General features: G+C 32.6%; 1 protein-coding gene and 1 pseudogene across 2 annotated transcripts; one reads left to right on the forward strand and one right to left on the reverse strand.

Moving 5' to 3' along the window:
* Positions 1-1,678: 1,678 nt before the first annotated feature.
* Positions 1,679-3,671, reverse strand: LOC107945047 (protein VAPYRIN-like; annotated as a pseudogene).
* Positions 3,672-8,625: 4,954 nt separating this feature from the next.
* LOC107945046 (probable magnesium transporter NIPA6) lies at positions 8,626-12,490 on the forward strand. 2 transcript variants are annotated; one of them, XM_016878872.2, is made up of 9 exons: positions 8,626-9,082; positions 9,631-9,687; positions 9,816-9,906; positions 10,000-10,160; positions 10,253-10,380; positions 10,489-10,626; positions 11,011-11,103; positions 11,223-11,340; positions 11,949-12,490. In XM_016878872.2, exons 1-9 carry the CDS (start codon positions 8,959-8,961, stop codon positions 12,041-12,043), a joined length of 1,005 nt encoding a protein of 334 aa, XP_016734361.1. In that variant the 5' UTR covers positions 8,626-8,958; the 3' UTR covers positions 12,044-12,490. The 2 variants fall into 2 exon arrangements, with proteins under 2 accessions (XP_016734361.1, XP_040964206.1); XM_041108272.1 differs by having other exon boundaries at positions 8,645-9,082; positions 10,253-10,626.
* Positions 12,491-14,941: the final 2,451 nt, after the last annotated feature.

Raw genomic sequence — 14,941 nt, forward strand, 5'->3', positions numbered from 1 at the left:
TTTTAGTAAATTTTGAAAAAAAAGGGCTTTTTTTGGTAAATTAGCCCAATTTTCTTTCGTTCTTTTTTTAATCATGTTCTTTTTATTATACCTTTTCGTGTCTGTACTAAAAATATTATTTGTATTCGATATCAATAAAAAGTATAAAAAAATATAAGAATGATAAATTAAAAATTTTAAAAATATTTATTTAAAATTTACAAAAAAAAACTATTTTCACAACAAAATTACTTTAATCGCATATTTTCATTAAAAAGTCAGTAGGTGTACCAAATTTCAGCAAAAATAAAATTTGTATGAAAGCTTTATAAATTTAAAAACACAATTATGATTTTTAGATGTGATGCTTAATTTGAAATAAATCTCATAATTAATATAAAAATATTGTGTGTATATTAATTTTAAGTTGAAAATAGATTTATGATTATTTTTTAACAATTTTTTATAATATAGTAATTCTCTTTATATAGATTTAAGTTTGAGGATTTACATTTTTGATACAATACTTATAATTAAATATAATTACATTTTTACCTTTAAATAAAAGGATAAAAAAATTTGAGCACGTGAGAAATTATATTCTCTTGCACGGACAACAATATCAACCGAGTTAAAAGATTTACATTTTAAATCATTTATTTATCAAATTATATCATTCAACTTATATCGTTAATAAATTAAGCAATTTATGTTAATTTCATTAATTATTCTAATGAAAAGTTGACTCAAAATGAAGAAAAAAATTTGATTCAAAATATATACGTGACTAGCATATGCATATTAAGACAACATTATCGTTGTTTGGTCCACAATTTTGTGGTTTTATTTTATGCACAGTTTCATGATTTAATTTTTTTATATATTTTTCATGATTTTTTTTATTTTATTCACTTTATTTTATTTAAAAGTAGATGTGATTTTATTTTTATTTTATCCACTCTATTTCGTTGTTTTATTATGCCCATAGTTTCATGGTTTTATTTTGTCTAATTTTGTCAATATAAAGATACTGCCAAATGATTTGGTCTAGATCTATTAAGAACCATTATTGAAAAACTTTATCATGATAGATCATAGTGATAGTGTTATATTCGAGATGATAAGATGAATGATAGGCCATCTGATACTTAACCTTTTGTGCTTCATTGATACGGTGAGTCTCTTGAGACTTTTGACAATTTTTTTGATTGATTGGTGTCCATCATTAGTTTGATTTGATTATGGCAAGACTAAATGTGAATTTCAGCGATTTGATTAAGTTAATTTTTTAATTTATTTTTGAATTATTCCAATGTTACACTTATTATCAATTTGTCCATCTCGTTTTTTTAGATTACTTTGCAAACATAGCATTTATGCATCAACTTGTAGTGATTTATTTATCATTTGTATTATGTGTCATGTCATTATATTATTTTTGCTCATGATTTTTATTAATAATAGTATTTTTTTAAAAAAATAAAAAAAAATATATTATAGACATAAGAAGTATACATTTTCAAATAAACTTATCATAATTTTGATGGACATCAACCTAATAATAAAATATTTATAACACTTTAACTATTAAATTAAATTTAAAATATTCAAATTATAAAATTAAACTAAATACTGGAATTTAAATATCTGATTTTTGTTATTCTGATAGATAAAGTGATTTTTATACAAACATAAAAAATTCACAAATTTTATTACACTTTATGATTTTTCGTTTGTAAACTTACAATGAACGTATGTTAAATTGACGAGTAACTTTTTTCCATAAATATATATACATATATATTATTTATACTCGAAAATCAAAAGAATCAATTTAGGTTCTCAAAGATTTGTGACGAAGCAAGAAAAAAAATTCCTATACCACTGCCAATGCTAATGATCTATCGAAGCTACCGCGCAAGCCTCTCATCCTTGAGTTTCTCCTCTTCAACGATGCTGTCTTTGTTTCGATTTCTTTTCCCGATTTTCCATTTCCGAATGGTACCGAAACTGGCAAAGTAGATCGAGGCATACCATCTTTTGTTGCAGCGCCATGGATTAGTGTCCTGCTAATGCCAGCATACTGTAATGAATCTGCAATTTGCAGGGCGGTAACACCTTTTTTAGTCCTTGCTTCCACATCTGCTCCTTTCTTTACCAACAATTCTACCACATCAGTATGGCCCGACTCAACAGCACAATGCAAAGCAGTGTATCCCTCTTCGTCTTTTAAGTCGATGTCAATTCCCTTATCGATCAGTGTCTTTACGGTATCGATTCTTCCTTTGAACGAGGCTCTATGTAAGGCTGTCCATCCATGTTGATCTCTTCCGTTGATTGCCGCACCGTTTTCGATCAGCCTTTGGATGGATCTCACTTCACCTTTTCGAGCAGCGAAACACAAGCTGTCACCAAGCTTGAGCGCGTCAAAAAGTCGTACGTGACCGTATTCGGCCGCAACATCATAGGCAGTTTTGCCAGTTTTGTTCCGAATATCTTTGTTTGCTCCCTTTTGAAGTAACAACTTCACGATTTGCTCGTCTCCTAATCCGGCCGCGATATGTAACGGTGTGTCACCCTCTTTCGTATTGCGAACATCTGGTTTCGAGCCATTGGCTAATAGTAGACGGATGCAATCTTTTCTTCTTTCCTCAACTGCTAGATGTAAGGCTGTGTTGCCATCCTTTGTAAGGGCATCAACATTAGCCCCTTTAAGAAAAAGAAATCGGAGTACCTCGACATGGCCACCCACCGCCGCTCGGTGAATCGGACCCCAACTAGACGACTCGGACCGTTCTGTGCTAGCCTTATGTGCCAACAAAAGCTCAACAATCAATTCTTCACCACACCCTGCAGCGGCCTCTAGCGGGGTAGAACCTGACCGGCTACGAAGCTCAATATCGGGCTCGAATTCAAGCAGTAATTGAACAATATCAGGTCTGCTCTGAGCTATCGCAATATGGAGCAAGGTTTCTCCATGTTGATCAACTGAATTGGCTGGATTCCACGCCGGGTCACTCCGGTCCAGTACTTCTCTTACATCGTAAACACTTGTTGACCAACAAACATGATCTTGATACCACTATCAACAAACACTTGTTTCTTCTTCGTCGTAAACCAATCATTCGGAACGGCATCTAAACTCGACATTGAACCGTTGATCGCAGCTCCCGGAACCACCACGCTATGCAAGAGGAAAGAATCATCACTGCAAGGGAACGAATCAGGAAGAAACGAACCGGGAGGGAGATGATACACAATCTCCACAGTTACCGTCCCGAGTGGCGCTACAATTCCCGTTAGCGGCTTCACCGTGTACCGGTCCTTATTCCTCGGTTGGAACCGAAACGCGACCGGCATCGTGTACATAACGTTGCGAAGCGTGAGCTGGCCGGAACATTTCTGGCCTGGTTCAACCCGGATAACAACAAGGTTAGATGGCTCTAAAGAAATAAGCCTATCCATATCTTCTCTTGCAAGCTAAGGTAGATTAAACTGTTCTTTCCTCGTTCAATTTTGATACATGGAAATCAAATTAAATCAGTTTTTCTTGGTGGGTTTTTAGAGAAAATCAAGACCCAAAGATCATAAACCAAATGAAAGTAAGAGAAAAATGGAGGAAAAAAAAAGTGAAGTGAAGAAGAAAGGTGTGTCGTAGTATTTAAAAGGAGAGTGAAAAGACCGGACCGGATTTAAACGAGAGATTGCCAGATGGCGGTGTTAAAAACAATGGGAAACTTGTTCTATTCGGCATCCTTGCTGTAATAATTCCTATAAGTTAAAGCTCCTGCATGTCATTTTCAGTTCAGCTATAAGGTAAATTTTACTATTAAGTCCTTATATTATACATAAGTTGCATAGTTAGTCCGTGTACTTTTTGAAATTTAAAATTTTAATCCCAAATAAATAACCTGTAAATTCATTAGGTTCAATTCTATTATTTCCAAAAATCTTATATAACAAGCATATTAGCACAAAAACAACAAATTATGTCATTTTAGTTAATAGACTTAACAACTAACGTTTGATCAAGATTAAAAATTCAAATTTTAAAAATATAAGAACTAAATCTGCAACTTATGCATAATAAATAACTGATTGCAGAATTTAGCCTAATGGATTTAAGTTTTAACTACTACATTTAGATTAAAATTGAAATTCCAAATTCAAAAAATATAAGTATTGAATCCAAAACTTATACATAATACCGAAACTAATAACACAATTTGGCCTCCTTTGGTAAATATTTTCAATAGGTCCAAGATGATTTTTTCCCCCTAAAAGAATCATAATTTGATTTGGATTATTTAGAGCCACTAAACATTAATTAACATTTCCATACAATTAATTACAAGGAACAAGCTAGCAGTGTTAGAATAAAGTATGCTTTTAAGCATCATTTTAAATTATATTAGACCGAAGGAGTATGTTTCCAAAGTTACTTTTAATTTGTGAAACCTTCCAAATGTCTTTAATAATAAGTTAAAAGACTTCCTTTCATGTATTTTGTATTCTTTTAGTATTAGTTTTTAAGCATTATTGTATGCATATGCTTATATTTAATTTTAAACATGGTAAATGTTGATCCATAGATTTTTAATATCTTCATGTTTCTATATAATATTCATATTTTTTATATTATTTGTTTATATCTTAGCTCGATTGGCATCGGTATTGTTATCAGTATAGGAGGACATGTGTTTGAGTGTGCTGAAGCGCATTTATCTTCTTTTTTAAGGGTTGGGAGGAGTTATGGATAGTTCTAGGTATTATATATATATAAACAGATATGATAAGAACCTATAATGAGATTAATGTTAAAAACATACTTACTTTGAATAGGATCAAATATTTCAAAATAGTCATATAAGGGCCAAACATCATCATCATTATTATTATTCAATACAATGCATATTTCTACCCAAAATCCCTCCCCAAATTTTAAATCGAAAGGAAAGCATGTTTAAGCGCACTCAAACTCATGTTCTCGTTGTTGCATAGCAACTTTTATAAAAATGCTCAAATAAAGATGAAACTTTTCAAAATGATCAAATAAGAGCTAAACCTTTTTTAAAGTACTTGAATAAGGACTTTTCATGTTTTGTTTTGTTTTTTTTTTTTTTAAATTTCTAAAGTAATATTTGATTCGACTATCATATTTTTTTATTTTAAACACATCAACATTCATCTAAATTTTACTATAAACAAAATTGAAATATGTAAAAAAAAAATCCTTATTTAAATACTTTTGTAAATGTTGGGTTGTTAAATAAATATTTATAAAGATTTAAGGGAGCAAATATTAAGCTATAAATTGCGCATTCAGTGTATCATAACTCTCAAGGGGTCATATATTTGATGCTATCTGCAAAGTGACAAAAGGTGGAGTCATAGAGTGAGCATCTGCCGATAGTACCTATTAATTGCATTTAATTATATTTACAACAAAGCAATAATATTATAATATTGCATTTGTCTTTGTAAGAAGTAACTGTCAAGTTGGTAAAATTAATTTTTAATAATATTGAAGTTTTTATTTAATGTCTCTTTTTAGATGTAATGCGTGGACATACCTCCACCTTATACATAAGTACTAACTCTCTAATTACGAAAATAAAAAATAAAATTTGGCATTCAATCGGCGTCCAATTCCGTATACAATGCTAGTACAATCTATATGCTGTTAAAATTGAATTAGTGAATAATTAATTACATTATTATATTAATTGCTTTGTCTTTGCAATTGGGAACTTTGAAAATTCTCATCAAATCGATTCCATTCCCTCTTTTATTTATATTCAACTATAAAATAAATATTAATATAAAATGGGTTTTTTTTTTATGTTTTAATGTATTTTAAGAAACTTGAAAATTACAACAAATATTACAAATTACAAAAAAGAGTATAATTAATCCCTGGTTTATATTATGCGATGTCTACAATGTTTGGTTTTTTAAGTACAATCAAACATATATATATATATATTGCAAAAAACGTTGAATGGACATTAAATTATATTATATTTAAGTATCTTCAGCTTTTAATACTCATGAAATGCCATACGAAATACAACAAAAATAAGATATTTATTCGGGTAATTTACCAATAAAAGCTTTTTTTTTAATTTATCGAAATGGGCCAACTATTTAATTATTTACCGGAATGGTCTATTTTCCGCGAAATTGCATCCACGTCAGCAAGTCGCGCTAACGTGGTATTAACAGTTTATGTTTTTTAGCTTAGAAAACTTTGAAAGACCATAACTTTTGGCTCGGTTATCCGATTGAGACGATTTTTTTTATTTCGAATAACTTTTCGAGATCTACGCGCTGGCAAACGCCGAAGGCGGTTTGCCGCAGTTTTCGTCGAAAAAGATCCTTTTTTGCCTCTAAATTTCGATTTTTTCGGTTTAAAATTGAATTTTAAAACATTCAAATCATTATTTTCCTTATATTTATTTGAAGTAAACACCGGATCTTTTTTAAAGAATTGTTGTATTATTTTTTCTGATTTGAAACGTGTATGGAATATGTTCGATAAATTGTTAGAACGTAAGTAATATAATTAAAGATAATAACAATATTTTTATAATATGTTAATTAATTAGTTTAGCTTAGTTGGTTAAGATGTTTGCTCTTTTCCCTTAGTACTTGGTTCAAATCTTGTTGGTAATAATTTTGAATCTTTTTTGTACTTGTTGCATTTATTTTTTTAATTTCGGTAAATTTTAAAAAAATAAGGCTTTTTTTGGTATTTTACCCAGTTAATTGATTTAAAAAATAAATGCAACAAGTAAACAAAAGATTCAAATAAATGCAACAATTCTGTAAAAAAAGATCCGGTGTTTACTTCAAATAAATAAGGAAAATAATGATTTTAATGTTTTAAAATTCAATTTTAAACCGAAAAAATCAAAATTTAGGGGCAAAAAAGGATCTTTTTCGACGAAAAATGCGGCAAACCGCCTTCGGGGTTTGCCAGCGCGTAGATCTTGAAAAGTTATTCGAAATAAAAAAAAATTGTCTCAATCGGACAACCGAGCCAAAAGTTATGGCCTTTCAAAGTTTTCCAAGCTAAAAAACATAAACTGTTCATGCTACGTCAGGAAATCGCGTCCTCGAGGGCGCGATTTCCTTCCACGTCAGCAAGTCGCGCTGACGTGAACGCGATTTCCTGGTGCGTACCCTGACATCGCGCTGACGTGGACGCGATTTCGCGGAAAATAGACCATTCCGATAAATAATTAAATAATTGGCCCATTTCGGTAAATTTAAAAAAAAGGACTTTTATTGGTAAATTATCCAAAAAAAAAAAACTGTATTTGAAAATTACAACTAAGGTTTAACTATCTCATTACTCACTTAAAAACGAATTGCGGACTGGACTTGTTACCTTTGTGTTTTTTTTACATATTTTACACGTGCCCTAGGGCGGCTGTGATTGCATTGGACGCACTTGAACCGTGGTCGAGGTCACTATTTCCTCCACTTCCCTCCTTCTCCCATCGCCACTACCACCTACCCTATAATTCCGGGATTTTCGCTTAACCAACGAACCTCGTCATCTTCCATGAGGGTGGTCGCCAATGTATCCCTTTACTTCCCTTTCAACGACATCTGTATGGGCATACTAGCCAATCGCTGGATCGGAAAGACTGATGGGAGGAGGCAGCAAAGGTAAGACAGAACTAGCCAACTGCTATTATAAATTTTCGGGTCGGGTCTTCCCCTTCCATGTGCGGGTCTCCTATTTTAGAAATAATGATCCGACCCGGGTTTTGTAGCCTCCCCAATAGCCCGATCTGGAACTTGACCTGTCATGGGATTGGCGGGTACTTGGATTTGTTTGAAAAATGGTGTGAAGAAGAACTAGCCATGGAAAGAGTTGAGTCGAGAAGGGATTTACGGGCAAAGTTATTTGAGAAACCGAGTAAAGAGACTAATCCGGGTCAAGGTTCTGGAGATCCAATTTGGACTGGGTTTCGGATATGGTGAACTGAAATATATTTTCCATTAATTTTTCGGTTTTTCTTCTCATATCCAAATAGAAAAAAAAAAAGGAAGAAAATATTTTAAAATATTGATAAAAATGGATTTGAGCTAACAATTTTAAAAGATTTGATCTTCCCTAAAACGGAATCCACCGTTTTTTGATCTTCTCTTCATAAAAGTTAAAGCTACAAACAAAATCCAGCTGAAGAAAAGCTTTGAAAAATGTCTGAGAAAAATAAAAAAAAACCTACCGATGAAGAACCTAATAGAGCGGATTCAGAGGCACCCATTGATGCAAGCTTCAATTTTTTTTTCACACGAGCCGGGTTAATGGGTCAAAAGATTAACTTGTATAATTTTTTCAACAAAATATCAAGCTTATTATGTGAAAAAAATTGCTAATTTGATACATTCAGTTGACAATTCATTAATAAGATAATGGTTAAATGATTATTTTCAACAATTTCTCTAACAGTAAACAAATAAAAACATAGTGCCATAGTTTTCGTTAAAACTAAATAAAAAGAGGGAAAGAGATTTTTATTTGAAACTTTTTATCTAATCAACGACAAAAGGAAAGTCAAGTGTACGCTAGTAGAAAACGTGTGAAGCAGAGGATCATTTAACCTACTTACTTTGCTTATTTGGCGGCCGTAAAAAAGTTTCCGACAAAAGACACGGCTGAACTAAAAAGAAAAATATAATAATATATGAATTGAAGAATGTAAGAGTCGTCGTCTCGTCTCGTTTGTTTCAGAGAAAGAAGGGGGGGGGATTTTAGATCTCTCTCCTTTGCTTTTATTATATTTTTCGCTTTCTCTTTTTCTTTCTGGAAAATCTCAGCTAAACTAAAAATCTCAACTAAGACGTTTGCTTTACAGAGTCAAAACCCGATTGGCGGGAATTGGATCCCCCACCTTCCAGTTTTGATCTTTGGAAAACGACAACAACTGAGCCACTGATTGATGTGATCAAATAGTGGAAGATATGGGATTGTCGGATAATTCCAAGGGATTGATATTAGCAATGGCGTCTAGCGCGTTTATTGGGTCCAGTTTTATTTTGAAGAAGAAAGGGCTCAAGCGTGCTGGGGCTTCGGGTACTCGCGCAGGTCTGTTTTTTCTATTTACTCCCTGATTTTCTGCGTAGCTGTCGCTCCCAATTTTTACTCATTTTAGTTTTTTTTTTCTTTGCTTAATTTTGATTTGACTCCTTCGTTTTTCTTACTGAAACGCTAGGATTTTGTTAATTGGATTAACTCGATGGATATGAATCTTGAATGCATTTAGTTAGGAACTTATTATTGAATTTGGGATATTCAGATACAAATCCTTCAATTTGGAAGTTAGTTTATGTAACAGTTCACTATTGTTCGTATCAATTCATATTTTCATAACATTTGATTTCTTAACAATTTTTATTGGACCATTAATCAGTAGAGAGTTTCTCCAAATTTCAAAATAAAAAATAAAAAATTGTAGCAACAACATTAACATAATTATCATCTGATGGTGTAAAGTAGTAAGTTTTGATTTGTTTTTTATTCTTAAGTACTGCATTGTGTCGATCAATACATAGCTTTTGAATTGTGCAATATAAGAATAGATAGTATTATCAATGTAAATGACTTTATTTTTAAATTCGTGTGGCTTAACATAGGCGTTGGCGGTTATACCTACTTACTCGAGCCACTGTGGTGGGCCGGCATGATAACAAGTAAGTATATTACTTGAAATTAGAATATTTATTTTATTTTAGATTTTGTCCTCCAATATAAGCACAAATCCTTTTCCACCTTAAATTGGTTATTGAGTTTCATTTTGGTGAACTTGTTGTACAAATAGTGATTGTCGGGGAGGTTGCAAATTTTGTGGCTTATGTGTACGCTCCTGCAGTTCTAGTTACCCCTCTTGGGGCACTAAGTATAATTGTGAGGTATGCTTCTTTTGCTTGTGGTCACTTCTTTGGATTTGATTGGAAATCATTTATCCATTTTCATTAACAAGCACGCTTGATAAATTTGAACAGTGCTTGTCTGGCACACTTTATGTTGAAGGAAAGAATTCAGAAAATGGGGATTGTAGGATGTATTACCTGCATTGCAGGTTCAGTGGTAATTGTAATTCATGCACCACAAGAGCATACCCCAAGTTCTGTACAAGAAATTTGGACTCTAGCGACACAACCAGGTTTGGTCCTTCCCTTTTTATTTATTGCTCAATACTCATCAGTTGTAACAATTAATTAATTATTGCACCTTTTTACATGTTTCTGTTGGCAGCCTTTCTAATTTATGTTGCAGCTACACTTTCGATAGTTTTAGCTTTGATTTTGCATTTTGAACCCCGTTATGGGCAGACAAACATATTGGTTTATTTGGGAATATGTTCCTTAATGGGTTCTCTTACGGTATGTAGATGTCCCTATCAATTTCTATTGATAATTCTGAATTGCACCATTTTAGTTGTTATCATGTTCTATGCACTATGGAAAAGCGTCCCTTTGCTTCTATCACAGGTTGTAAGCATCAAAGCCATCGGAATTGCTATAAAGCTTACATTGGATGGGATAAATCAGATGGCTTATCCTCAAACTTGGTTTTTTCTTACAGTTGCCGCAATCTGTGTCATTACACAATTAAATTACCTCAACAAGGTTTGCATTATTGATTTTTATGCCTTGGTGGTTGTCTGTTCCTATAAAATATAATATTTCCTTTTAAAAAACTATGCATCATGTACTGAAAAACACACCTCTACATAGGTAGCTAGCATACTTTTGTCATATGATGCATTAATTATTGCATGTCAGGTACAGCAACTTGATCAATTGAATTCATAATGGAAGATTTAGATGACAATATCCTATTCTTTATCTGAGAACTACATACAGTTTGTAAATATTTCTAGTAAGAAATATACATGCAAAGTGTAGCCTCTTCCAGAGTCTCCTCTGTTGAATGAATTTTGCATTTCATCTTTCTAATAGATGGCTGGTTCGCTTTTGTGTGTGACTGATGTGTATGTCTCTTTTTTGTAGGCCTTGGATACATTCAATGCCGCGATTGTTTCTCCGGTATATTATGTCATGTTCACAACTTTGACCATTATCGCTAGTGTAATCATGTTCAAGGTAAATTATTTAATTCATCCCTCTTGAACTTGGTTCTGGCACCTTATTGAGGTTGTGATTTACCAACAACTAGTGGAACTGAGCACAAATTGAGTGTTGTTATCTTGTCCTTTTTACAGGATTGGTCAGGTCAAAATGTGAGTAGTATTGCCTCTGAGATTTGTGGATTCATCACTGTGCTCTCTGGAACTATCATACTTCATGCCACGAGAGAACAGGAACCACCTCCTCCAGTAGGTAAGTTTAGAAATTTATATTCCACTCTCTTCTTTTTTGCTTCTCTTTTGGCGGTTATATACGAGTGAGAAAATTTGAAGCTATGCATTCATTATTTGCACTCTTTCCTTTCCTTTTTTAAGCTTTTAATTAGATAACGAAGTGGATAACTGGTGAACAACCATCTGCTGTTAGTAATTTTCCTTTGGTTTTGTTATCATTGTTGATTTGGTATTGTTCCAAGTCCGTTTACAGTTAGCCTTAAAATTTCAAAAAAGAATGACCTGTTGATTTTATCTGGTATATCATTTCTACCGCCATACAAAGTGGTATATAAGAAATCCATCTTTCTTACAATTTAGTAGGCATATTCCATGGGAGGTAAGAGCACCATTTACCCATTCATGTATTGTTCCCTTGGTTGAGCAAAATTGTATCCTACTCCGCGTATGTGCCTTATAATTGATAGCCATACATGTTGCACTTTTACGGTAAAGTGAGACTGCAAAGCTGGAGTTAGTTCAACTCTCTATGCAAACCTATTTGAAAATCCTCTCCAATTATTCTAAGTACATTGTTTGCATGTTTCTCTTTTCGGTTGAGCTTATGGCAGAGCTTTTACATTGCAGGAACAGTTACATGGTATGTTAGTGGGGATTCGATGAAGAGTCCCGAGGATGAACATTTAATCACTCTACGCAGTTCGGAGTATTACGAGCCATGAGTATTCTTTTTAAGACGAGTGCATTGATCTCCCTCCGTTGACCTGGATAGAAATATGTGAACCTGTGAGAATTTGCAGGTGTTGGCCAAAGCCAGAACGGTAGTTTTCGCGCTATTCCTTTTCCTGACGACTTGCAAACTATTCAGTTAATGGATTAATGCATCTGGAATTCTTTGCATCACTGTGAACTTGGAAGGAGGAGTTGAGCAGTTGGGTATCGGTTCCCATATGACAGTGGTGATCTCATTTTCACTTACATTTGTAGATAGACAAAGCGATTCTTCTTTTTGCATTTTGTTGAGGTTGAGGTGTTGTAATGATTGGGGTTTGGTTGATTCTTTTTCATTGTTATAACTCAAAACGCTGTCTTGGAGTTGGTGTTTTTCTAGGTTTCAAGCATACAAAACATCTTTGCCATGTTTCATACTAATATAGTTTGTTGAACTGGAATCAAGCTTTTGATTATCTGTCCAAACCTTTGGGTTCCAGGAATCAACTTTACAAGTCAGCAGCAACGTCGGCTTTTCTAGAAAAAGAGAGCCTGAGCAAATAGATGTCCTTTTTAAGAAACACTAATGGTTAAAATGGAGCCTCCAAACTTGTATTTGGTTGGTACTTGAAACTTTTATTTATTTTTACTTAGTTTGTATTTGAATTTACCATCACTCAAGTTAGTATCTCTACATTAACATTGTTAGTTTGTGTTGGCATGACATTGATAGTCAATGTGATGCTATCATGTGGAACATAAATTAAAAATTTAAAAGATCTTTTAAAATATGTAAATTAGTAATAAAAAATTATGTTAAAAATTATGTTAAGAATAAAAGAGGACAAATAATTGTCTAGATACATCTGAAGTTGGACACTCATTTGCTCAGATTCATTCTAGAGGTATTTTCTAGTAAGTTTACCTTGGAATGGCAATGGGTTAGACATCTGCAAATTTTGAAGTATCGAATCCACAAATTTATCTTAAAATTTGAATTCGCAAAATATTTGGCTTTTACTATCCAAATCCTAATTAAATAGTAATATTTTTCAGATATTCGAATTTGCAAAATTTAAAATTTTAAAAATAATATGAAATCAAATAAAAAATAATTTATATTATATTTATTCATTTTAAAGTAACAAAATAAAACTAAATAACAATCCAAACAAAACTGTCACATTTAAAAAAAAATCATGAATAGGTTTACATTTTACAAGTAATGAAACTAAAAGAACCAAAAAAAATAGAAACACGGTTACAAGAATGCACATAAACGGTCAAATGAGCAAAAAAACTAATTAGTCAAACGAGAAATTGAAGGCCGGTGGTCGGTGGTCGATGGTTGACGGTTGATAGTCGACAGTGCCTGTCAGGTGCTAGACAATGGTTGGGATAGCTTGAGAGTCGAGGGCTGGGGAGGTCTTGGGGAAATTTTAGGTTTTGGCCTTTTGGGGAAGCATAAATGGGACTTGAGAGTCGAAGGCTGAGGGCCGGAGAATCTTCGATTGGGGAAATTTTATTTTAGTTTTTCTTTTAATGAATTTTGAGCTTTGTAGAGTTTTTTCTTAATTTGATGTGGGTTTGTGTCGTGTAACACCCCTCGCCTAACCCGAACACCAGGTCCGAGTTATGAAATGCTACATTCATTGTCGGAGCAACTCTCATCAAATACACTGTAACTAGATCATTCCAACATTCCATGTTGTGATAGACACATTCACATTATGTACACAATTAAATCTGAGCCTAAATCGAGCTTACAAAAGCTCTTTTATAGTCCCTAGCATGAAATGGGACCAAATTGTAAAGTTTTCAAAATTTTTGATCAGGTATCAATACCCTCACCTAGTACCTATACCAATTTGAGCTCCGATGTTCAAAAAATTTGATTTAAAACCTAATATATCAATACCAGTCATTAAGGTACTAATACTTTACCTCTGTATCGATACCATTTTAAAATTCGATGTTCTGAAATTTTAAGAAAATTACTAAAGTACCAATATCCTTCTCAAGGTATTGATACCTTAAAGGAAAAATTTCAAAGTTTACATTTAGTACTTACTTCATTCCAAACCAAAACAAACCTTGCACATTTAGTGCAAATACACCAAATTTTCTTATGCAAAAATCATGCTAAAACATACCAAATCATTACATTACCAAAGCATTTAACCATTTTCCAATAAACCAAACCATTAAGCCTCAATTTGTCACCAAATCATTTCAATTCAACTTATTCCAAACTCAATTTATACTACTATGCTTTTAAGTTATTCAATATCATCTGTTTCCATACCATGTCAAGCTCAAATATGCAATTTTAAGTACCATTCAGACAACTTAGCAATTACCAACTCACGTATACAAATTGACATTGACTTTCATATGATCAAACATTATTCAACGTTCAACCAAAACAAACATTCTAGATAACAAACAACACTTATGTACATACCACATAACTAGGGGTGTTCAAACAGTTAACTGAATCGAACTAGTATTAACCGAATTAACCGAACTTTTTAATCCTTTAACCGTTAACCGAACCAAAATATTTCAATTAATTCGTCGGTTAACCAAATTAATCGAAAGTTATATGTTTTTTTTGTTAAAACAAGTATAAAACATATAAAAAATTGATAATGTTTATTTGACCGAATTAATCGAATTAGTAATATAGCCTAATACATGTAATATATAATATTTTTGTTAAGTTAGGTTAATTACCCGATTTCGAACCGAATTAACCGTTAACCGAAATTATAAAAAACCTTTAATTGACCTCTAAATGAACTAGATCAATAACCGACTGATTAACTGAATTAGATCGGTTCAGTCGGTTAATTTTGTTTTAACCGAAATTTGAACACTCCTACACATAATCGAGCTAAAAATGGTTA

Source organism: Gossypium hirsutum, chromosome D12 (assembly GCF_007990345.1).
Source record: "Gossypium hirsutum isolate 1008001.06 chromosome D12, Gossypium_hirsutum_v2.1, whole genome shotgun sequence".
Lineage (NCBI taxonomy): Eukaryota > Viridiplantae > Streptophyta > Magnoliopsida > Malvales > Malvaceae > Gossypium > Gossypium hirsutum.